This window comes from Oncorhynchus tshawytscha, linkage group LG01 (genome assembly GCF_018296145.1).
Source record: "Oncorhynchus tshawytscha isolate Ot180627B linkage group LG01, Otsh_v2.0, whole genome shotgun sequence".
Taxonomy (NCBI): Eukaryota; Metazoa; Chordata; class Actinopteri; order Salmoniformes; family Salmonidae; genus Oncorhynchus; species Oncorhynchus tshawytscha.
The window spans coordinates 52,303,094-52,328,939 of record NC_056429.1 but is presented as its reverse complement, the minus strand read 5'-3'; the positions used below and the strand labels follow the sequence as shown (position 1 = coordinate 52,328,939).

General features: G+C 46.9%; 1 protein-coding gene across 1 annotated transcript in view; it reads left to right on the top strand.

The window, feature by feature from the left end:
• Positions 1-25,846, top strand: part of LOC112252996 (kinase non-catalytic C-lobe domain-containing protein 1) — a 94,223-nt gene that overhangs the window by 4,983 nt on the left and 63,394 nt on the right. Inside the window, exons 2-6 of the mRNA XM_024424851.2 lie at positions 1,909-2,107; positions 21,266-21,324; positions 22,728-22,874; positions 23,434-23,551; positions 23,664-24,445. Of these exons, the coding sequence (XP_024280619.1) occupies positions 1,909-2,107; positions 21,266-21,324; positions 22,728-22,874; positions 23,434-23,551; positions 23,664-24,445 (1,305 nt within the window). The remainder of the gene's footprint in view (positions 1-1,908; positions 2,108-21,265; positions 21,325-22,727; positions 22,875-23,433; positions 23,552-23,663; positions 24,446-25,846) is intronic.

The window sequence follows — 25,846 nt, the reverse complement described above, 5'->3', positions numbered from 1 at the left end:
AAAAACCCTTGCATGAGTAGGTGTGTCCAAGCTTCAGACTGGTACCGTACGCATACACCATTCCAACACAGAAAAGCTACCTTTTAACATACTTCACTAGCATTTTTTGGAGGGAAAACTATTTCACTCGTAAGTAGTTATAGTTCCAATGTTTAACCATGTACAGTGTGCAATATGATTCAGTGCAGAAGAGTTATTCAAAGTTTGTCACGATCGCCGTCTTCGTGGAAATGACCAGACCAAGGTGCAGGGTGGTGAGGGTACATTTTTCTTTATTATAAATGTAGCCAATAAAACAAGAAACAACAAAAACGAACGTGAAGCTTACTAGGGCTAAACAGGTCACTAACAAAGACAACTACCCACAAAATACAAAAGGAAAAAAGGCTGCCTAAGTATGATTCCCAATCAGAGACCACAATAGACAGCTGTCCCTGATTGAGAACCATACCCGGCCAAAACACAGAACATAGAGTTTCCCACCCGAGTCACACCCTGACCAACCAAACATAGAGAATAAAAAGATCTCTACGGTCAGGGCGTGACACAGTTATTCACTTTGGAAGTTTGTAGCTGCAGGGGCTTTTGCAAGTGTGGCGACTCCACAGAGACACTGCAGGGTAATCTTGAGTGGAAGGCGGTATGTGTGGGGTCAGCCTGTCAGATGCATTCAGCTGTAGTCTACACACAAGGGGAACAAGTGTAAACTTAGTCACATTTGACCTTTGAGTACTATGGGATGAATTAAACCACTAACAACTCATGATTTCCCGTGATTACTTAGTCACCCACTTAGAAGCCCAACCAGAAAATAAATCACTCACTACTTCAGTCTTTTCTTTCCCTATTATTCTCTCTCCATCTCTAAACCTTTGAGGAGTTCCACCAGTGCAGATTTGGTCTCATTTAGAGCTCTTGGAGTGAGGGGGGAGGTTATGCGGACCTGCACATTTAACTTGAGGAGAGTGGGAGAGACTCAATGTTTCTCTGCACTGTTCTCAAGGGAAACAGTCTATTTATGGCCTTTTGCTGCTGCTTAAAGTGACAGTTTTCTGCCCTATTATTGTGCCATATTCTACAGCATTGTAGGTGCTCTTTATTCACCTTCCGAAACAAATATTTTGTAACTGACAGGCAACCATCTTTTAGATCTCTCTCAGATCAATTGAAGATGTACTTTAAAGAGGAATATTCTGTCTTCACCCCAGTTCCATCTTTTTAAATGTTAGAAGGAAAGGGTTCCAAAAAAAGGGTTCTTCGGCCGTACCATAGGAGAACCCTTTTTGGTTCCAGGTAGAACCCTTTTGGGTTCCATGTAAAACTCTCTGTGGAAGGGGTTCTACATGGAACCCAAAAGGGTTCTACCTGGGGACAGCTGAAGAACCCTTTTAGGTTCTAGATAGAAAAAAAGTGCTAAGTGTTTTAAAATTACAACAACTGAATTCCCATGTTCCATAAGACTTCCATGAGACTTTTGAGAAAAGACAGTGGTCTGTTCCACTGTTCAGTCACATGCATATAATGGAAATGCAGAGTACTGGACACATCATCACAATGGAGTCTCTCTATCTCAGTGCCATCAAAGACTGGCTTTTGTGCTCATGTGCAAAGCCAACAAAAGATCCCCTCTTCTTCACACACAAGTCCAGCACTGAAAATGTCAAACATGCCATGAGTTGTTCCGTATTCATTGATGTAATAAGGCTTCTTCATAAGACAAAATGTGCCCGCTTGGCTTTGCACAGTTTGCAGCATGACATACGAGCGTGTGGGTGTAAATGTGTGTATTGCTGCATGACACATACTGTATTAATTGTGCCTGTGTGTGCATGTGTGTTACTCTTGTGTGTGTGTGCATATGTGTGTGTGTGTGTGTGTGTGTGCGTGCATGCGTGCGTGTGTCCACAGGAGAACGTGTCCCTGGCAGATATCCTGTCGTTGCGGGACACCTGTCTGACGGAGCAGGAGGTGTGGGCGGTGTGTGTGGAGTGTGTCCTGGCCTTGCAGAGTATCGCCCCATCGACCCTCTTCCACACCCTGTGCATCACACCCGACACCCTGGCCTTCAACGCCCATGGCAATGTGTGCTTTATGGAGCAACTCAGTGGTGAGTCAACACAGCCCTCTCTACCTCAGAGATGATCCAGTCTCCCTGTCCATTCAGGGTCATGTTCATTAGGGCACACAAAAACATTTTAAAAAGTTTTGTAACAAGAAACAAAAAATAGTTATCCTTTTTGCAGTAGTCCAAGTACTCCCTCCCTGCTTCACTTTATTTTCTTCCATTTAGTGCATATTGAACACAACCTAGGTCTATCAGTTATTCAGTGGATTCTATGGTGTTTCGTTTCAGTTACAGTTAATCTGTTAGTCAATGCTGTCTGCTATTGTAAATGACTGAGGCAGCACTCTCGCCACTGATCAATCAGTCTGATCTGATAAACCCTGGCATCCTGAGGTCACAGGTCAATCTGTCCTCCCTATCTGAGGTCAATGGGTCATGAAGATCAGGGCCCATATTCAGGTCCCCCCCTTCTATTTATTATGACTTCAAAGGTCAAACTGATCTTAGATCAGCACTCCCACTCTGAGATGCTTAATGATTAGGGCTTCAGATTCTCCTCTTGAAAAGTTTGTTTACAAACATCATCATATTCTCTTTTGGTCAGCAGTATACGTTTCAAACTAGAAAGTTCCACCTGTTCCCAAAATAATTAAAATGCAAAACGGCTGCTTTTGCAAAAGAGGGATGTCTCTTAAACTGTTGAGCTATTGTATGATTACATCGGTGTGATGTGATTTTGCAGTCGTCTGCAGCTCCTCATCTCATTTGGATGGAAAAGGTTGGTGAAACAGTCATATCCTTCATGTTCAGGATAGTATGCCTCTGTCTCACCGTGTCCCTCAGACATACTGAGAAATCCACTCTGCCAACAGGCTAGCTTCTTCTCCTCTCAGGGAACTGCAATCATCTGTCTTTTACCAAACAAGGTTGCTTCACCGCCTGTCATGCTCACCCCTGTTGTCCCTTCCACACAAACATACACAGGCAGGTAGGCAGGTACGTCAACACATACACACACGTATGCATGGATCCACAGACGTACATGCACACCGGACGCTCACACACATACGCACGCACACACATAACAGTTCAGGGATAGCCTCCCGTTTTCTCCCTGGCAACATCAGTAATTGATAAGCATTGATGAGATCAACAGTGTCCGTGTTGCCAAGGGGATTGTTTCCCTGGTAACCGATATTCTGGCGGTCAGCTGGCTATCAGTGCCTTTGACTCACCCTGGATTTACATTAGAATCTATTGCTATTTGCTAATTGAGATAATTTGGTTAAGACACAATAAGATGTGCTGTCACATGTCCCTTGTTGTGCACATGTTGGAATACTAACCAGCACTTATACTACTACTTTTCTCCCCTGCACTGATTAGGTTTAATCGAGCGGTTTTTTGAATACTGATGTGTGTGGGACATCATCACGTGTTCCCTTAGGAATTTAGCATTCAGAGTGACCTTACGTGACCAATTAATGCTCAGTATGCAGCAGTGTTATTACTCATGGAGCAGTATCCATTCAAATCAAATTAAATTTTATTTGTCACATGCGCCGAATACAACAGGTATTCGTAGACCTTACTGTGAAATGCTTACTTACAAGCCCTTAACCAACAATGCAGTTCAAGACAGAGTTAAGAAAATATTTGCTAAATAAACTAGTCAAATGTTCTATAAAAAGTAACACAATAAGATGACATAACAATAAAGAGGCTATATACAGTGTTGTTGCCTACCCTTACCACCTGGGGGCGGCCCATCAGGAAGTCCAGGATGCAGTTGCAGAGGGAGGTGTTTAGTCCCAGGGTCCTTCGCTTAGTGATGAGCTTTGTGTGCACTATGGTGTTGAACGCTGAGCTATAGTCAATGAACAGCATTCTCACATACAGTGGGGCAAAAAAGTATTTAGTCAGCCACCAATTGTACAAGTTCTCCCACTTAAAAAGATGAGAGCGGCCTGTAATTTTCATCATAGGTACACTTTAACTATGACAGACAAAATGAGAAAAATAAATCCAGAAAATCACATTGTAGGATTTGTAATTAATTAATTTGCAAATTATGGTGGAAAATAAGTATTTGGTCACCTACAAACAAGCAAGATTTCTGGCTCTCACAGACCTGTAACTTCTTCTTTAAGAGGCTCCTCTGTCCTCCACTCATTACCTGTATTAATGGCACCTGTTTGAACTTGTTATCAGTATAAAAGTCACCTGTCCACAACCTCAAACAGTCACACTCCAAACTCCACTATGACCAAGACCAAAGAGCTGTCGAAGGACACCAGAAACAAAATTGTAGACCTGCACCAGGCTGGGAAGACTGAATCTGCAATAGGTAAGCAGCTTGGTTTGAAGAAATCAAATGTGGGAGCAATTATTAGGAAATGGAAGACATACAAGACCACTGATAATCTCCCTCGATCTGGGGCTCCACACAAGATCTCACCCCGTGGGATCAAAATGATCACAAGAACGGTGAGCAAAAATTCCAGAACCACACGGGGGGGCCTAGTGAATGACCTGCAGAGAGCTGGGACCAAATTAACAAAGCCTACCATCAGTAACATACTACGCCGCCAGGGACTCAAATCCTGCAGTGCCAGACGTGTCCCCCTGCTTAAGCCAGTACATGTCCAGGCCCGTCTGAAGTTTGCTAGAGAGCATTTGGATGATCCAGAAGAATATTGGGAGAATGTCATATGGTCAGATGAAACCAAAATAGAACTTTTTGGTAAAAACTCAACTCGTTGTGTTTGGAGGACAAAGAATGCTGAGTTGCATCCAAAGAACACCATACCTACTGTGAAGTATGGGGTTGGAAACATCATGCTTTGGGGCTGTTTTTCTGCAAACCGACCAGGACGACTGATCCGTGTAAAGGAAAGAATGAATGGGGCCATGTATAGTGAGATTTTGAGTGAAAACCTCCTTCCATCAGCAAGGGCATTGAAGATGAAACGTGGCTGGGTCTTTCAGCATGACAATGATCCCAAACACACCGCCCGGGCAACGAAGGAGTGGCCTAGCCAGTCTCCAGATCTCAACCTCATAGAAAATCTTTGGAGGGAGTCCATGTTGCCCAGCAACAGCCCCAAAACATCACTGCTCTAGAGGAGATCTGCATGGAGGAATGGGCCAAAATACCAGCAACAGTGTGTGAAAACTTTGTGAAGACAGAAAACGTTTGACCTCTGTCATTGCCAACAAAGGGTATATAACAAAGTATTGCGATAAACTTTTGTTATTGACCAAATACTTATTTTCCACCATAATTTGTAGGATTTTTTAATGTATTTATTTGCAATGTGATTTTCTGGATTTCTTTTCTTCTCATTTTGTCTGTCATAGTTGAAGTGTACCTATGATGAAAATTACAGGCCTCTCTCATCTTTTTAAGTGGGAGAACTTGCACAATTGGTGGCTGACTAAATACTTTTTTGCCCCACTGTATGTAATTGTGCTTTTTGTCCAGGTGGGAAAGGGCAGTGTGTAGTGTGATTGAGACATCTGTGGATCTGTTGGGGTGGTATGCGAATTGGAGTGGATCTAGGGTTTCTGGAATGATGGTGTTGATGTGAGCCATGACCAGCCTTTCAAAGCAGTTCATGGCTACCGATGTGAGTGCTATGGGGCGGGAGTCATTTAGGCAGGTTACCTTTCCCATTCCTGGGCACAGGGACTATGGTGGTCTGCTTGAAACATGTAGGTATTATAGACACTGTCAGGGAGAGGTTGAAAATGTCAGTGAAGACACTTGCCAGTTGGTCCGTACATGCTCTGAATACACTGCTGGTGCTCTTATGCATGCTTCAGTGTTGCTTTCCTCAAAGTGAGCATAAAAGGCATTTGGTTGTCTGGTAGGCTCGCGTCACTGGGAAGCTCGCGGCTGGGTTCCCCTTTGTAGTCCATAATAGTTTGCAAGCCCTGCCACATCCGACGAGCGTCAGAGCAGGTGTAGTAGGATTCAATCTTAGTCCTGTATTGGCGCTTTGCCTGTTTGATGGTTTGTCTGAGGGCATAGCGGGATTTCTTATAAGCTTCCGGATTAGTGTCCCGCTCCTTGAAAGCTGTAGCTTTTAGCTCGGTGCAGATGTTGCCTGTAATCCATGGCTTCTGGTTGGGATATGTACTTACGGTCACTGTGGGGACGACGTTGTCCATTCACTTATTGATGAAGCCGGTGACTGAGGTGGTATACTCCTCAATACCATTGGATGAATCACGCAACATTCCAGTCTGTGCTAGCAAAACAGTCCTGTAGTGTAGCATCTACGTCATCTGACCACTTCCGTATTGAGTGTGTCACTGGTATTTCCTGCTTTAGTTTTTGTTATTAAGCAGGAATTATGGTCAGATTTGGTAGAAAATGGCATTACACAATGTCATTACACAATGTCATACATTTTAATATTAGCTCTCTCCAGTCCCGTCTGAGAGAATATGAGAGCATTAAATGTAGGTTGTTTTTTGCAATCATAGTTAGCAGTGTCATGACTGTCCTGATCAGGTCAGGTTACAGGAGACCACAACCCTACAGATTATCTTTCAAACCCAACGGAGGAGGAGAGATCTAGGGGTCTGAAGATGTGGGGTTTTATGACCCCTCACACCCCTGGTAAATCTCAGGCCACAGACAAATTCCTTTGTCCTGTTACTATGGAGAACCAGCCTCAGAACATTAAACATGAAATAAAGGGACTTTGGAACAATGGTTTCCGTCAGCCAAGGTCTAAATAGTAAACGAACCCAGAACGCAACACAAGTTTGAAGACAAAGAAATCCCTTTCTATCCAAGCTATGGATGAGTAGCTGTGTCTAAGCGAGTGAATTCAAGCCGGACCCCCTTACCACAATTCACTGGGATTGGATGCTATCTAAAAGGTTTCATTCCTGAGCTCTGAGCTACAGAGCTGTCTGTCCTCAGAAGACCCCTTCCATAGCAAGGGTGAGGGAACAGACTCCTAAGCCAAAAGGACACTGACATTGGGAGGACGATCAGAGAGGTGCGCAGGAGAAGTGCGTCATCGAGCAGCTGAACGGTCCCCTGTACGGTCCACGCAGAGAATCCTCGGAGATCATCCCCACGTAATTACATCATTATATTCTGACCCATAAGAGCGACAGTTTGGGGCAAGGCTAGGGTTAGAATAAGCTTAGCTGACAAATTCACCCAAATGTATATTTCTCTTGTATACTTTCTTTTTTCTCTCTCTCTTTGAAATCCCCATTTTGGGTAAAACGCGCCATAGTGTGTTGGCCCGATGTACTAAGTTCTAATCAATAGCCTATAATGTGTTTTGTCTATATGTATCTTTTATCATCAGTTTAGTTTTTTAGTAAATAAATATTCAACTAAGATTGGTGTGGTACGAACTCATTGGTGAGACCCGTGTCCGTGCAGATTCACGGGCTATATGACGTTCAGAACGAGATTGGTTGAGGTAACTGGTTAATTAGCGGCTGTTGTAAAATCGATATTCTGATATTCTTTGAGTTAATTTGGGAAATAGAAACTCAATAAAAACTAGTTTTCCCATGGTGCCCCAGGTTAATGAGTTAATAATTGCTTGATTCAGAAACGTTTAATCATTCGACGGACAACAGTCGTCACATTTAACTAATACAACGTCACGACAGCAGGGAGTACATTCCTTCACCCATTGAATTCACTGTAGTCTCCTTTCTACAATATGTATGTGTTTGCCTCTCTTGTTATATTATAGACCGAGCTAACTTGTGATTTGGCCTTACCTTGTAGCTGTTGATGCACCTGGAATAGAGTAAAGTGCTATTTTCAGATTGCGTGAATTTATTGCCATTATTCAATAAAACATTTTCTCTCACCAAATAATTAACAGCACTTTATACGGGTATTTCCCTCTTTTCTTATGGATTGCTCATTTTGCAGTAGTACAATCCACTCATATTTCCATTTATTTCCTTCCTTCCTCACTCACCATCTCCCTTTCACATCCTTTCCCCCTCTTTCTTTCTCTCCACAATTCCATCCTGACCTCTCCTCTCTTCTCTTCCCTCTGTCTTTGTCTCTACCCAGTCGTGTTCACTTCTCCTTGGCCGTTCGTTCTTGCCCTCCACCTGGGTTGGGAGCACCTCAGTCATAACTCCAGTAGTCAGAGATGGCACTGTGACGATTGGTCTATGTCCTCCATCACATAGTCTAAAGTCTTGCCTGGTCATGTACTGTATACACACATGATAGAAATCAAGCTATTGTAAGAAATCCATTTATTGTAATAATGTGGGGTAGTCATGTAATCCAATGTCTTGATTGTTGATCACATGTGAAAGGAAAGGAACAAGTTTAGAGTTGGTGGTCGAACTCAGACAAATGGTTTTGGAGCTAAAATCTTTTGCTGTTTCGTCTCCAGTGAATATAGCCTAACTCTTTCTGTTCATGCAATTGATGAGAAAACGTTACTACTACATTGTGATAATGTGTAACAATTCAAGTGTGAAGGGAGAAGTGTAAATTATTACCTTGTATTACTTGTTTAATACAGAGGGTTATCTGGCCGTTACCTGGTCAGAGTTTCCACCTTCAAACGGTGGTTGCGTTCAAGAGTGCATAGTTTATTCAGGAGTATGGGTAATGCAGAAGTTGCTAATTCCCAGGGGGAAGGTCATCTTTGAAGCCCTATGTTATATTTATGCATTAAGCATGGTTTAGCACTTTGATCGAGTTCGATCTGAACATGTCTCTGTATTTCATTCCTTATGAATTCTAGTTTTCATGATGTGAAATGACATCTTGTTCTCATTGGTCAGAGGCATGATGGGTAGTCCTATTTAAACCATGTCCTTTCATTGTTTGAGAGAGAGAGAGAGAGGGAGGGTAAGGTTGGCATGCTGCCGTTGACAGGCGTTATTGAGCCTGGGTTTTCTTTAATATACTGATTCAGTTCAGTTTGGCTTTGATCAACGACCAGTTTGTTATTTTTGTTTGTAAATACAGTGGGGGAAAAAAAGTATGTGAACCCTTTGGAATGACCTAGATTTCTGCATAAATTGGTCATACAATTTGATCTGATCTTCATCTAAGTCACAACAATAGACAAACGTAGTGTGCTTAAACTAATAACACACAAGTTATTGTATTTTTATTGTCTATTGAATACATAATTTAAACATTCACAGTGTAGGTTGGGAAAAGTATGAGAACCCCTAGGCTAATGACTTCTCCAAAAGCTAATTGGAGTCAGGAGTCCGCTAAACTGGAGTCCAATCAATGAGACGAGATTGGAGATGTTGGTTAGAGCTGCCTTGCCCTATAAAAACACTCACCAAATTTGAGTTTGCTATTCACAAGAATCATTGCCTAATGTGAACCATGCCTCCAACAAAAGAGATCTCAGAAGACCCTAAGATTAAGAATGGTTGACTTGCATAAAGCTGGAAAGGGTTGCAAAAGTATCTCTAAAAGCCTTGATGTTCATCAGTCCACGGTAAGACAAATTGCCTGTAAATGGAGAACAGTTCAGCACTGTTGCTACTCTCCATAGGGGTGGCCATCCTGCAAAGATGAATGCAAGAGCACAGTGCAGAATGCTCAATGAGGTTAAGAAGAATCCTGGAGTGTCAGCTAAAGACTTACAGAAATCTCTGGAACATACTAACATCTCTGTTGACGAGCCTACGATACGTAAAACACTAAACAAGAATGGGAGGACACCACAGAAGATGCCACCACTCTCCAAAAAAACATTGCTGCACATCTGAAGTTTGCAAAAGTGCACCTGAATGTTCCACTGGGCTACTGGCAAAATATTCTGTGGACAGATGAAACTACAGCTGAGTTGTTTGGAAGGAACACACAACACTATCTGTGGAGAAAAAAAGGCACAGCACACCAACATCAAAACCTCATCCCAACTGTAAAGTATGGCGGAGAGAGAATCGTGGTTTGGGGCTGCTTTCCTGCCTCAGGGCCTGGACAGCTTGCTATCATAAACGGAAAAATGAATTCCCAAGTTTTTCAAGACATTTTGCAGGAGAATGTAAGGCTGTCTGCCAATTGAAGCTGAACTGAAACAGTTTTGTTAGGAGGAATGGTCCAAAATTCCTCCTGACCATTGTGCCGGTCTGATCCGCAACTACAGAAAACGTTGAGGTTGAGGTTATTGCTGCCAAAGGAGGGTCAACCGGTTATTAAATCCAAGGGTTCACATACTTTTTTCCACCCTGCACTGTGAATGTTTACACTGTGTGTTCAATAAAGACATGAAAATGTGGAATTGTTTGTGTGTTATTAGTTTAAGCAGACTGTGTTTGCCTATTGTTGTGACGTAGATGAAGATCATATCAAATTTTATGACCAATGTATGCAGAAATCCAGGTATTTCCAAAGGGTTCACATACTTTTTCTTGCCACTGTTACGGTTTTCTTCCGTCGAAAGAGAGTCGGACCAAAATGCAGCGTGGTAAGTTAGATACATATTTAATGATGAAGAAAAAACGAACAAAACAAAACAACAAATGTAACGTGAAAACCTAAACAGTCTATCTTGTGCTAACACACACAGAGACATGAACAATCACCCACAAACACACAGTGAAACCCAGGCTACCTAAATATGGTTCCCAATCAGAGACAACGAGAATCACCTGACTCTGATTGAGAACCGCCTCAGGCAGCCATAGACTATGCTAGACACCCCTACTCAGCAACAATCCCAATACCTACTAAAACCCCAATACAAAAACACAACACAAAATAAACCCATGTCACACCCTGGCCTGACCAAATAAATATATAAACACAAAATACTAAGACCAGGGCGTGACAGAACCCCCCAAGGTGCGGACTCCCGGCCGCACACTAAAACCCATAGGGGAGGGTCCGGGTGGGCGTCTGTCCACGGTGGCGGCTCCGGCTCGGGACGTGGACCCCACTCCAACCAAGTCTTAGTCCCCCTGTAACGCGTCCTTTGATTGGCGACCCTCGCCGCCGACCTAGGCCTAATAACCCTCAACAAGGACCCCACTGGACTGAGGGGCAGCTCGGGACTGAGGTAGAAGCTCGGGACTGAGGGGAAGTTCAGCACTGAGAGGATGCCTAGTACTGAGAGGAAGCCCAGTATTGAGAGGAAACTCAGGCAGGCAGTAAGCGGATCTGGAGGATCATGGCTGACTGGCGGATCTGGAAGATCCTGGCTGACTGGTGGATCCTGGCTGACTGGCGGATCTGGAAGATCATGGCTGACTGGCGGATCCTGGCTGACTGGCGGATCTGGAAGATCATGGCTGACTGGCGGATCCTGGCTGAATGGCGGATCTGGAAGATCATGGCTGTCTGGTGGATCCTGGCTGACTGGCGGATCTGGAAGATCATGGCTGACTGGTGGATCCTGGCTGACTGGCGGATCTGGAAGATCATGGCTGACTGACGGATCCTGGCTGACTAGCGGATCTGGAAGATCCTGGCTGACTGGCGGATCTGGCTGCTCCATGCAGTCTGGCGGATCTGGCTGACTCCATGCAGACTGGCGGCTCTGGCTGCTCCATGCAGACTGGCTGACTGGCTGGATCCATGCAGACTGGCGGATCTGGCTGATCATGCAGACTGGCTCTGGCTGCTCCATGCAGACTGGCGGCTCTGGCTGCTCCATGCAGACTGGCGGCTCTGGCTGCTCCATGCAGACTGGCGGCTCTGGCTGCTCCATGCAGACTGGCGGCTCTGGCTGCTCCATGCAGACTGGCGGCTCTGGCTGCTCCATGCAGACTGGCGGCTCTGGCTGCTCCATGCAGACTGGCGGCTCTGGCTGCTCCATGCAGACTGGCGGCTCTGGCTGCTCCATGCAGACTGGCGGCTCTGGCTGCTCCATGCAGACTGGCGGCTCTGGCTGCTCCATGCAGACTGGCGGCTCTGGCTGCTCCATGCAGACTGGCGGCTCTGGATGATCCATGCAGACTGGCGGCTCTGGCTGATCCATGCAGACTGGCGGCTCTGGCTGCTCCATGCAGACTGCGGCTCTGGATGATCCATGCAGACTGGCATCTCTGGCTGCTCCATGCAGACTGGCGGCTCTGGCTGCTCCATGCAGACTGGCATCTCTGGCTGCTCCAGCTCTGCCTGCTCCATGCAGACTGGCATCTCTGGCTGCTCCATGCAGACTGGCATCTCTGGCTGCTCCATGCAGACTGACAGCTCTGGCTGCTCCAGCTCTGCCTGCTCCATGCAGACTGGCATCTCTGGCTGCTCCATGCAGACTGGCATCTCTGGCTGCTCCATGCAGACTGACAGCTCAGGCTGCTCCATGCAGACTGGCAGCTGGCAGCTCTGCTGCTCCAGCTCTGGCTGCTCCATGCAGACTGGCATCTCTGGCTGCTCCATGCAGACTGACAGCTCAGGCTGCTCCATGCAGGCTGGCAGCTCAGGCTGCTCCATGTAGGCTGGCAGCTCAGGCTGCTCCATGTAGACTGACAGCTCTGGCTGCTCCATGCAGGCTGGCAGCTCAGGCTGCTCCATGCAGGCTGGCAGCTCTGGCTGCGCTGAACAGGCAGGAGACTCCAGCAGCGCTGTAGAGGAGGAAGGCTCTGGCAGTGCTGAACATGCGGGAGACTCCGGCAGCGCAGGAGAGGAGGAAGGCTCTGGCTGCGCTAAACAGGCGGGAGACTCCAGCAGCGCTGTAGAGGAGGAAGGCTCTGGCTGCGCTGAACAGGCGGGAGACTCCGGCAGCGCTGGAGAGGAGGAAGGCTCTGATAGTGCTAAACAGGCGAGGCGCACTGAAGGCCTGGTGCGTGGTGCTGGCACTGGTGGTACTGAACCGAGGACACGCACAGGAAGCCTGGTGCGGGTAGCTGCCACCGGAGAACTGGTGTGTGAAGGTGGCACAGGATGGACCGGACCGTGAAGGTGTACTGGAGAGCCTGAGAGCAGGACTGGCACAGGACGTGCAAGGCTAGGTAGGTATACAGGAGGCCTAGTGCGTGAGGCTGGCACACTCTTCACCAGCCGACTAACACGCACCTCAGGACGAGTATGGAGCGCTGACCCAGGTGCCATCAAATCCCCGACACGCTCCGTCGGACGAATATCATACCTAAAGCACCAAACTAGCAACTCCCTCATAACTCTCTCCTCCACTTTCCCCATTAACTCCTTCACAGTCTCTGCTTCACTCACCTCCAACACCGGCTCTGGTTCTGGTCTCCTCCTTGGCTCCTCACGATAAACAGGGGGAGTTGGCTCAGGTCTGAACCCTGACTCTGCCACACTCTCCCTGAGCCCCCCCCCAATACATTTTTGGGGCGGACTCTCGGGCTTCCATCCGCGTCGCCGTGCTGCCTCTTCATACCAGCGCCTTTCCGCTTTCGCCGCCTCCAGTTCTTCTTTGGAGCGGCGATATTCTCCAGGCTGTGTCCAGGGTCCTTTTCCGTCCAATATCTCCTCCCACGTCCAGAAGTCCTGTGATCGCTGCTCCTCACGATAAACAGGGGGGGGTTGGCTCAGGTCTGAACCCTGACTCTGCCGCACTCTCCCTGAGCCCCCCCCAAGAAATTTTTGGGGCTGACTCTCGGGCTCCCTTCTGCGCCGCCGTGCTTTTCTCTTCGACTCCATTCTCCTATAGCCCTCTTCGCACTGCTCCAGCGAATCCCAGGCGGGCTCCGGCACTTTCTCTGGGTCGACCGCCCACCTGTCTATTTCCTCCCAAGTCGTATACTCTATATTCTTGCTGTCCATAACGTCCTCCCATGTCCATTCCTCCTTTCATTGCTGTCGCTGCCTGTCACCACGCTGCTTGGTCCAGTTGTGGTGGGTGATTCTGTTCCGGTTTTCTTCCGTCGAAAGAGAGTCAGACCAAAATGCAGCGTGGTAAGTTAGATACATATTTAATGATGAAGAAAAAATGAACAAAACAACAAACGTAACGTGAAAGACTGTTTAGGTTATCTTATATAAAAAAAATAATTTATTACCTTCAATACCATTCATTCTTTTACAACTCATAATTTTCATACATACTCCAACAATGGTATTTTAATTTAACTAAACAAAACAAAAACCCCAAACAAAAACTCAGGGGAGCATCTTCCCTCCCCGTCACCCTACAAATTACCTTTCCCTATCTCCCCGTCCCTAATCTATCCCCTTACAAATCTAAATGACACCCAGCCCTAAACCCCCCTTCCACCTCTCCCGAGCAGCATGCTGCCCCCACTTCTTCTCCTCCCTCTTCATTCTCCCCCTCAAATCTCCTTCCACCCTCCTCACTATCCCTTCCACCCCCAATCTCTCCCTGTCTTCACCATGTTCTGCCTGGCTTCCCACAGCCCCCCCGTTTAAAGAGACTCATGAGAAGCCAGAGCAGAAACCTGTCCCTATCCGTCCCTCTCGCTCTCCCTACACCTCTCTCTAACCTGGTCCACGTCAATACAAAATCCCCCTTACCAAACCTAACAACACCCGTGCCCAAGCCCATACTACTCCGGCAAAGGCACAGTCCCAAAAGACATGGCGCACAGTCTCCTCCCTGCCACAAGAGGATCTTGGACAGGTGGGGGATTGCACCAAATTATACCGGTACATGATGGAACGTACCGGCAAGCACTTATGGAGGCTCAACCAATTCAGGTCCTTGAGCCTGTTGTCCAGACCCCGCGCCTGCACTCCCTCCCAGACCACTTCCGAGATGCCCACTACAGGCGCCGGACTCCCTGCCTTTCTGACCTCCTCGTACAGGTGCCTGTGATCTAAACCTACTCGGCAACTTCAACCTCAGGGTGTACATGCAGCCACTTGGCCGCATGACTAAAGTGCCACGGCAGCTGTTCCGCCCGAGGACCCGTGTTAGACCACACCATTACGCTTCTCGCCTGATACGAGAAGAACACCCGCAGGAGGTAACCGGACGGGTGTATCACTGGATGAGCAAGCTCCGTTAACAAGAAAGAAACAAAAATTGCATCCAGCTTGAGGGGGAAATGTGGTACCCCCCTACCTCCCTCCCCGATGGGACAGAGCATGCGTGCCCTGGTGACCCACTCGCACCTGCCACTCCACATGAACTGAAACACAAGCCTCACTAGAGGCCTCCTCAGACAAGCCGGCAATGGGTAGATGTACGTCAAATACAAAAGAGACGGCAACACATCCACCTTTAGGACCAGGACTTTGCCCATAAAAGACAAATACCTAGCCTTCCACATTGCTAGCTTCCTCTGTACCACTGCGATACGCATGTTCCAGTTTAACGTCGCTGAGCCGGAGGTCTCAAAATGGACCCCGAGAATCCTCAGGGCCCCTCACAGAGAGAGAACCCCGGGCACATCCGTTCTACCGCGCCATCTTCCCGAAAAACTTGACGGAAGACTTTGCATGGTTCAGAACCGCTCCCGACGCTCGGGTGAAATCCCCAAAGATGGCAAGGGACCTTGTCCTTCAAGACTTCGAGGACCACTGGTCCAAGTATACCCCAAAACTTGAGATAAAACTCAGCCGGCAGCCCATCCATCCCAGGCACCTTCCCTTTTCCAATCCTCCTAAGAGCGCTCTCAACCTCTTCTAGTGAGATCTGGGCCTCCATCACTTCTCTAATGTCCTCCGGCAACCGCCTGGACAAGTGTTCTAAAAACACATTTCCCTGCTCTACATCTATTTCCCTTTCCTTAAATAAACCTTGGAAATGATCAGTTGTCACCCTGACCATTTCCTCTGGTTTTCTAACTATACTACCATTTTCTTCCCTAACGCCATGCATTAACTTCCTACTCTGTCTGGCCCTAACCGACTTAAAGAACATATCAGAACAAGTCTCATTGTGTTCTAGAAAGCCACTATGCGCACGCTCCAGGAAAGCTCGAGCCTTCCGCTCCTGCAACTCCCTGAGCTGCGCCTTTAGGGTTGCGGATCTCTCCCAGTCAAACGACCCGCCGAGGTTGCCTGCCTCGTACTCGAGTTCAATTAACCTTTGGATACGATCCACCTCCCTCCTCTCTTCCCTTTTTTTCCTCTTGCAATACCCTATTATAAAAGCCCTAATCCTCACCTTAACTAATTCCCACCACTCTAACACCCCCTTGCACATGGACCGGAGGCCTTCAAGCCTCCAAAAGAAACCATAAAACCCGTCAACAAAAGCCTGCTCCTCCAGCACATCCCGATCTAACTTCCAGTACCCCCTACCAAAGAGGCAGACTGGCGACCCCACCTGCAGGAGCACTCCGTCGTGATCCGAAAAGAAAACAGGCAACAGCCGCCCAGACAACTTACCCAAAGACCTGGGTACAAAAATATAGTCGAGCCTCCGCTCAACCCCCTGGAGTTGCGCCATGTAGGACCGGCCATTTTCGGAGTAGTGTGCAGACCACCATCAACCAGACCATGGCAAGCCATTAGCCCGGTAATGGCGCCTGCACTGCTATCCCCCTATTCCTAAATCTGTATTAAAATCCCCCCTATCACTCATTTCCTATTTGTGACACACAGGGCGTCAGACAGTCCACCATCTCCCTCCTGTCTGCCACCACCTGTGGCCCATACACCACCACTAATCTAAATTTACAATCCCTTATCGTGACATCCACCCCTATAACCCTCCCTGCATTACCACAAAAGAATCCTCCACTTTTACCTCCCTGTGCCCACACAAAATCCCTACCCCCGATGAGTGCACCCCCAATACCCCAAACCGACTCCCCCTTGTCCCACTCCCTCTTAAACCTACTAACATCCCCTCCATCCCTCAGGTGAACCTCCTGTAAAAAACAAAAATCAAACCCCACACCCTCCAAATAACTAAAACCCCCCCTGATAACAAAATCCCTTAAACCCCTTACATTTAAACTAACAAAAGTAAAATTAGTCCCCATGAAAAAATAAAATAAAACATGTAATACACTCAAATTCTAAACCCAGACAGGAAAAAAAAAAAAAACAGGAGACTCACCCGATGCTCCCCTGCTCCATATCTACCGGTGAGAACACCATCCGTACTCCCGACATCCCCCCCTCTTCCTCCATCTCACCAACCCAGGATGCAGGAATAGTGTTTGGCTCCGGGGTGCCCTGCACCCTGGGTCTATCCCCACACTCCTCCCCCTCCCCAGTGCTGCAGCTGGTTTGGAAAAAAATCGGGGAGGCTGAGTCCCCAAACAAAAAACTCCCCACCTCCTCCTGTACCCAGTCCTGAGTCTTGTTAGGTGTGTCCCCACCCAACAGAAGTTGAGGGCCTGGGGAAACCAGCAGCAACCCAGAGGTTTCTCCCACCCCCATCACTCTCTTGGCCATCCCCTCCCTCTCACTGTCGCCATCCACCCTCCTCTTCATTCTCTCTTTGATGGCGGCAGTGGAGAGATACCACCCTCCCCCCCGCCAGCTCCTCCACCATACCCCTCATCTCTTCCACCAGGGCACTTTCCCCCCAGTCCACTTGCTCTTCCACCGTCTTCTTCTCCAACACTCCTCCCTCGCTTTCTTCTCTCTCATGCTCCTCCACTCGGTTGCCTTCTTCCGCCGCTTTTCCTGGTTCTCCTACTCCTGTGCCTTCTGTTTCCTTCTATCTTCCATCCGCCGCTTCTTGCTCCTCCTCCTTCCTTGCGGCCTTCCCCTCTGGACCTGTACTCTGGTCATGAGGCGTGCTTCCTTCCGCCCTCTTCTTCCCCCATCCCCCGCTCCTGCTCCCCACCAGCCGCAGACGCATATGACCTCTGACGGGCCGGGCACCCACGCCACAGGTGTGCTGACGAGCCACACCCGTGGCACGCCTTAGGCTTGTCACAATCCCTCACCTCGTGTTCCTCAGATCCACAAAATCTGCATTTTCTTGTGCTGCACGAGGCGAATATGTGGCCGTAGGCCATACAGCGCCTGCAAAATGGGGGCTGACATGCATAAAACAACATCCCCCCTGTCAGCCCCTAGGGAGAACATAGCAGGAGGATGGAGGTAGCCACCATGTCCCTTTGGGTCCTCCCTGAGGAGGGCCTGGAAGCCTCTCCTCCCATTCCAAAACCCAAGGGTGTCTTTGAGGTGCCTTGCTGAGGAGACGTTATCCATGTATCTCCCCAGAAATGCCCTCACCTCTTCGTCCTTAACGTATGGGTTGTAAATGTTGACAGTTACAACCCTAAAGTTGTTCTTCGCCAGGCTTGTTATTTCATAGTGGCACATCGGCCTCTCACCTCCCACTGCTCTTGCCCTTCTCAGGATATCATTGTGTTTCTCCTCTGTATATAGTGCCACGTCGTATGCTCCCTCCAACGAGTTGCCTTGGAAACAAAACACGTCCTTCACCGTCAGCTTTAGAATCCCCATCAATATTATCCTTCCAAAAGTTTCCCGTCCTAAAGGCTCCAACTCCTTTTCCTTCCAAGCAAACCGAATCGTGTTGGCCAGCCCAATCCCAGGGACGGACCGTGTTGATGGATTTAGCACCATCTCCGCAAGGAGAATGGCGCTCGTTCTTTTCTCTTCCAAAACAATGAAAAAAGAAAAACCAAAGTGACTGAGCCTATCTGGTGACAACTAACACAGAGACAGGAACAATCACCCACAAACACACAGTGAAACCCAGGCTACCTAAATATGGTTCCCAATCAGAGACAACGAGAATCACCTGACTCTGATTGAGAACCGCCTCAGGCAGCCATAGACTATGCTAGACACCCCTACTCAGCCACAATCCCAATACCTACTAAAACCCCAATACAAAAACAACACAAAATAAACCCATGTCACACCCTGGCCTGACCAAATAAATATATAAACACAAAATACTAAGAACAGGGCGTGACAGCCACTGTACTTGTACAGTCTCGTCGGCTATGTTAAGTCTAATCCTCACTTTGCTAATATAAAGTCTCACTCTGGGCATAAAGAACCAGATCTACATTGTTGCCTCCTCACTGTTAAAATTCAACCGCATGGTCAACTTCACAAGCCCCAAATCTAGACCTGACCTACTAAACAGTCTCTAGCTGTGGGAAGAGGCATTATCCCTCCTTTCAACCCAGCACAAACAATGGCCTACTTAAGACTGAAAAGGCTCCGCATCGTGACACCAAGGCTTTGATCAGGAGTTAGCTGCAGTCTCATTAGTCTGGGTTTTCCCTGAGCTATTGAATAATATAAACTCAGCAATAAAAGAAGCGACCCTGTCTTTCAAAGATAATTCGTAAAAATCCATATAACTTCACAGATCTTCATTGTAAAGGGTTTAAACACTGTTTCCCATGCTTGTTCAATGAACCATAAACAATTAATGAACATGCACCTGTGGAACGGACGTTAAGACACTAACAGCTTACTAACGGTAGGCAATTAAGGTCACAGTTATGAAAACTTAGGACACTAAAGAGGCTTTTCTACTGACTCTGGAAAAACACCAAAGAAAGATGCCCAGGGTCCCTGCTCATCTGCGTGAATGTGCCTTAGGCATGCTACAAGGAGGCATGAGGACTGCAGATGTGGCCAGGGCAATAAATTGCAATGTCCGTACTGTGAGATGCCTAAGACGGCGCTACAGGGAGACAGGATGGACAGCTGATCGTCCTCGCAGTGGCAGACCACGTGTATCAACACCTGCACAGGATCGGTACATCCGAACATCACACCTGCGGGACAGGTGCAGGATGGCAACAACAACTGCCCGAGTTACACCAGGAACCCACAATCACTCCATCAGTGCGCAGAATGTTCACAATAGGCTGGGAGAGGCTGGACTGAGGGCTTGTAGACCTGTTGTAAGGCAGGTCCTCACCACACATCACCGGCAACAACGTTGCTTATGGGCACAAACCCACCGTTGCTGGACCAGAAAGGACTGGCAAAAAGTGCTCTTCACTGATGAGTCACGGTTTTGTCTCTCCAGGGGTGATGGTCGGATTTGCGTTTATCGTCGAAGAAATGAGCGTTACACCGAGGCCTGTACTCTGGAGTGGGATTGATTTGGAGGTGGAGGGTCCATCATCTTCTGGGGCGGTGTGTCACAGGATCATCGAACTGAGCTTGTTGTCATTGCAGGCAATCTCAACGCTGTGTGTTACAGGGAAAATATCATCCACCTTCATGTGGTACCCTTCCTGCAGGCTCATTCTGACATGACCCTCCAGCATGACAATGCCACCAGCCATACTTCTCATTCTGTGCGTGATTTCCTGCAAGACAGGAATGTCAGTATTCTGCCATTGCCGGCGAAGAGCCCGGATCTCAATCCCACCTGTTGGATCGGAGGGTGAGGACTAGGGCCATTCTCCCCCAGAAATTCCACCCAGAACTTGCAGGTGGAAGAGTGGGGTAACATCTCATAGCAAGAACGGACAAATCTGGTGCAGTCCATGAGGAGGAGATGGACTGCAGTACTTAATGCAGCTGGTGGCCTCACCAGATACTGACTGTTACTTTTGATTTTGACCCCCCCTTGGTTCAGGGACACATTATTCTATTTCTGTTAGTCACATGTCTGTGGAACTTGTTAAGTTTATGTCTCAGTTGTTGAATCTTGTTATGTTCATACAAATATTTACACGTGTTAAGTTTGCTGACAATAAACGGAGTTGACGGTGAGAGGACCTTTCTTTTTTTGCTGAGTTTACAAACATTAGGAACACCTTACCTAATATTGAGTTGTTTCCAAATAGTTTGACAGGGATGCTGCCCCATGTTGACTCCAATGCTTCCCACAGTTGTGGTCATTCTTGATACACACAGGAAACTGTTGAGCGTGAAAAACCCTATGTCATGGAAAGAGCAGGTGTTCTTAATGTGTTGTGGCTTAGCACATGGTTTTATAATAGGCAACGTATTGTCAATTAAGACCGATACCAACACCACATGTAATAACACATTTATTACAATTTTTAACGAGCTGTGTTGTTGTGTGCTAATTCTGCTGGACTGAATTATGTCGATGACTGGTTACAAGTGGTTTCGTTGGCTTAGCACCTTCATCATATTTCTTTGGGACAGTAGGCCTACCTCATATAATAAAATGTTTATTACACACTCGGCAGGTGGGTAGCCTAGTGGTTAGAGCATTGTGCCAGTAACCGAAAGGTTGCTCGATCGAATCCCCGAGCTGACAAGGTAAAAATCTGTCCTTCTGCCCCTGAACAAGGCAGTTAACCCACTGTTCCCCGGTAGGCCATCATTGTAAATAAGAAATTGTTCTTAACTGGCTTGCCTAATAAAATAAAAAAATGTAGACATACTTTTGAATGCTTGTCTTGCAGATGATCCTGAGGGATCGTTTATACCTCCAGAGTTTGACAAGACTGGCAGTACCTTTGAGGTAAGTGGATTATTTCACTATGAAAGGCTACTTCGCAGTCATGGGAGAAATCAAAGAAATCTATATCCTCTATGTTTAGCAGCAAATACAGAAGATAACAATATGTCTCACTAAGAAAGGATTTCACTCTCTTTTAGTATCGCTCACATTCTGTCTCATTAACTCGTTTACTTTTACATTTGAGTCATTTAGCAGACGCTCTTATCCGGAGCGACTTACAGTTAGTGTGTTCATCTTAAGATAGCTAGGTGGGACAACCACATATCGCAGTCATAGTAAGTACATTGTTTCCCTCAATAAAGTACTGTAGCTATAAGCAAAGTCAGTGCTAATAAGGGGGGGGGGGGATAAATAATAATCTCTTCTCGCTCTCGTCTCGCGTTCACTTATTTTAATTCAGATCTCCCTCAATCTTCTCTGTAATTCTCTGTAATTTCTCCCTCTGTGTTGTCACTCATTGTAACCATGTAGCCCTATACATTGATTTCCTGCCTAGTCTACATTTATCAGTTGATCAATTTCAGGTTTAATGTGTGTGTCATTGAGTACTAAATAAACCATTGTGTGTCTATGTTTGTCTAATTTATCTGGTCTTCCAATGTATGTGCTCCAAGTGGGAGCAGCTGAGGCATTAGAAATGTCATTAATTATAGTAATTCTATTTCTATCGCGGGGACCTGCTTGCACACACAACAGGAAGTAAACATGTCCTTACCGCAGCTGGTGGATTTAACATGTTGGCTCTGTTTATGTGAGACAGACATTTTGACTTAGAGAGGCTTCAGCTAACTATTTTTGTTATGAGTCACACTTTGAGATCTGGATCTTCTGCCTTTCCCATATCCAACACATAAGTACGGGTCGCATTCCTTTTAATTGTTTGGAATCTTGTATCTTGTCTGAGATTTGGCCTAAAAAACACCTAGTTCGGATTCTTTCAGGAGCCAACAAGTAAGCCATAATTGCAACAAAGAGCTCCATGAGGGTCAAATGGTCAAATGAGGGAGCAACTTGGCCTTGGCCTGCCGCAGCTTTATTTACTTCTTAATGGCCCGATGAATTACTTCCTCAACCAACCGCATGCCAACTAGGCTCGGTTTCCAGTAAGACCCCACAGAGTTGCCCAAAGGACTTGTGCTACCTATACTAATAATGTGAGGTTACAGTGATCACGGGATACAGTAGTGCTTTATGGCTGTTTGTTTTGGTACACAAGGTGCTGACACGAGATCATAAATTACACATAGTTTATGTTCTAAATCCCATATGGTTGAAGGCAAACATGTCCAAGCAGTGTCAACATGTCTAAGCAGTGTCTAGTCGTTATATTTTATGATAAACAATTGCATGTGTCTGGTTCTAGGGGTTAGTTTAAGGTCAATGACTCTCTGTGTCTCCTCCAGGGACACATGTACTCTCTAGGTTCCACCCTCTCTGCTGCGCTGGACTTTGTCATTGAGCCAGAACTGGAGGCAGAGCTGGGGGAGGAGATTCAGAGACTGCTGGAGCAGATGCAGGAGAAGGGGCCAGAGGACAGGCCACACCCCCAGGTAAGGTCACCATCATGGATGACCTTTAATGGAGTGCTGTCTTTACACTCTTATTATACAAATTATTACAGGTAATATGGTGTAAGAAATATCCAAATGGATTTTCTCTCAAGTAGTAATGATAGCACTATCAATAGTAGTAGTAGTATGAATAGTAACAGGCCTACTATAGACCCTTTTTGTAAACAGATACAAGAGACATGACAAACTGATATGCAACTGTAATACTGTAGATGTGCACAGACAGTGAACATGAGCAGCACCGTGTGGAAGAGCAATGACAGTGCAATGCAGATAGGGAAAAGCATAAAGAATGGATGATGTCACAGTCATGCATGAAACCAGAATTCTACACAGGGGATAAAACTTTAACATTAAGTGTATACCAGTTACAGGATGTATTTTTTTGGGGGAAACAAATTAAACTGTTTCAACACTGAGTCCTCAACATTGAAGCATCAACGATGAAATGAAACGTAATAAAGACAAGTTGCATCATAGAATACGTATGTTTGTGTTAGCTAATATAGCTACAATATTATATGTATCTCACCCTCAGGACATCCTATCCCTTGCAGAGGAAAAGCTAGAACATACCTCTTCCACAGTCCTGTGCCGGAAACTCTCTTCTATAGGAAGAAGAGTCCTGTCAATCGAATCCGTTGCAACATTTCAAGGTTTGCCTTTAGGCATGAGATATCTTTGTGTATTTCTATTTAAACATCCATTTCTATTGTAGTCCGCTGTGGCCATAGCCATACTAACTGTGTATCCATCCACCATCCACAGATGGGTGGGATGGCTCTTGGGAGGCTCGATGGCAGCAGCCCCAACCCAACTGGCAGCTCCACAAGAGCATCAGCTCTGAGGACAGTAGCTTCAAAGACCAGTGCATTGTCTCAGACACCACGGCTGAGAATCCAGACCCAAACGATCCCAATGGAACTCTCCGACATCACGTATGTGGGTCCTGGGACTCCACCCTGTGGGCTGATGGTATGGGGGATGTGGAAGAGGATGGATGTGTCATAGAGGAGGACATGTTTGGTTCGCAGTTGGATAGCAGATCTCAGAACAGTTCCCCTGTACGAAGGAGGGCTCAGGAGAGGGCTGGGAGGGTGAGGGGGGTTCTGAATCGTTCCTGCTCTGTCCCAGACTCCAATAATCCCCCCACACACCCGCCAACGCCCCACGAGGATATCAGTGTCAATGTATCGGACCTCACGGAGATAGGAGCTGAGGAATGCATGGGGCACGGGTCTGTTTGGAGCAAGAGAGGGGATAGAGATACAGCCCCTTATGAGTGCAGTGACTCCAAGCAATGGGGCTCAGTGAGAGACAATGAGATGTCAGAAGGGGACAGACATTCTCACATGCCCATATGTGGTGATAAAACAGATTCAGACGGTCAAAGTGGAACACGTGATGATCCCACTTTGGCCTGCCCAGCTCAAGACCCAGAAGTGTCGGTTGACTCTGCCTGCAACATGACTTTAAACTCAAACCTTTACACTCCAAATAATCACATGACTAAAAGCATGCTGTGCCTCAATGAAGAATCACAAGATGAGGTGAGTTTAAGTCTAAATTACACTAAATTATTTGATTGATCTGCTTTGAGCATCTACAGTTGTCACGGCTGTTGAATGAACTGGACCAAGGCGCAGCGTGGTGAGCTTAGATTTTCTTCTTTATTTGAAAAGACGCCGAACAAAACAATAAACATTACAAAACAAACCGTGAAGCTAAAGGCTATGTGCCATAAACAAAGTCAACTTCCCACAAGGACAGGTGGGAAAGGGCTACCTAAGTATGGTTCTCAATCAGAGACAACGATAGACAGCTGTCCAAGATTGAGAACCCTACCCGGCCAAATATACAAATAATAGGACATAGAATACCCACTCCAAATCACACCCTGACCAAACCAAATAGAGACATAAAAAGGATCTCTAAGGTCAGGGCGTGACAGTACCCCACCTCAAAGGTGCGGACTCCGTACGCAAAACCTGAACCTATAGGGGAGGGTCTGGGTGGGCATCTATCCGCTCGCGGTGGCGGCTCAGGTGCGGGACGCAGATCCCGCTCCACCACTGGCTCACCCCACTTTGGTGGCACCTCTGGTACGGGAACCCTCGTCGCCGACCCCGGACTGGGGACCCTCTGAGGTCAGGGCGTGACAACAGTGCATTCGGAAAGAATTCAGGCCCCTTGACTATTTCCACATTTTGTTATGTTGCTGCCTTATTCTAAAATGTGTTTAATTTACAAAAGAATCCTCATCAATCTAGACATACTTTGCAAATGGATTAAAAATGTAAAACATAAATACCTTATTTACATAGGCATTCAGACCCTTCGCCTCGAGACTCGAAATTGAGCTCAGGTGCACCCTGTTTCCATTGATCACCCTTGAGATGTTTCTACAGCTTGGAGTCCACCTGTGGTAAATTCAACTAATTGGACATGATTTGGAAAGGCACACAGCTGTCTCTATAAGGTCCCACAGTTGACAGTGCATGTCAGGGCAAAAACCAAGCCATGAGGTTGAAGGAATTGTCCGTAGAGCTCCGAGACAGGATTGTGGTGAGGCACAGATCTGGGGTAACTGAGCAATCGTGAGAAGGGGCTTGGTCAGGCAGGTGACAAGATCCCGATGGTCACTCTGACAGAGCTCCAGATTTCCTCTGTGGAGATGGGAAAACCTTCTAGAAGGACAACCATCACTGCAGTACTCCATCATTCAGGTCTTTATGGTCGTGTGGCCAGACGGAAGCCACTCCTCCGTAAAAGGCACAAGACAGACCGCTTGGAGTTTGCCAAAATAGGAAACCTGGCACCATCCCTACGGGGAAGTATGGTTGTGGCAGCATCATGCTGTGGGGATGTTTTTCAGCAGCAGGGACTGGGAGACTAGATAGGATCAAGGCAAAGATGAACTGAGCAAAGTATAGAGAGATCCTTGTTGAAAA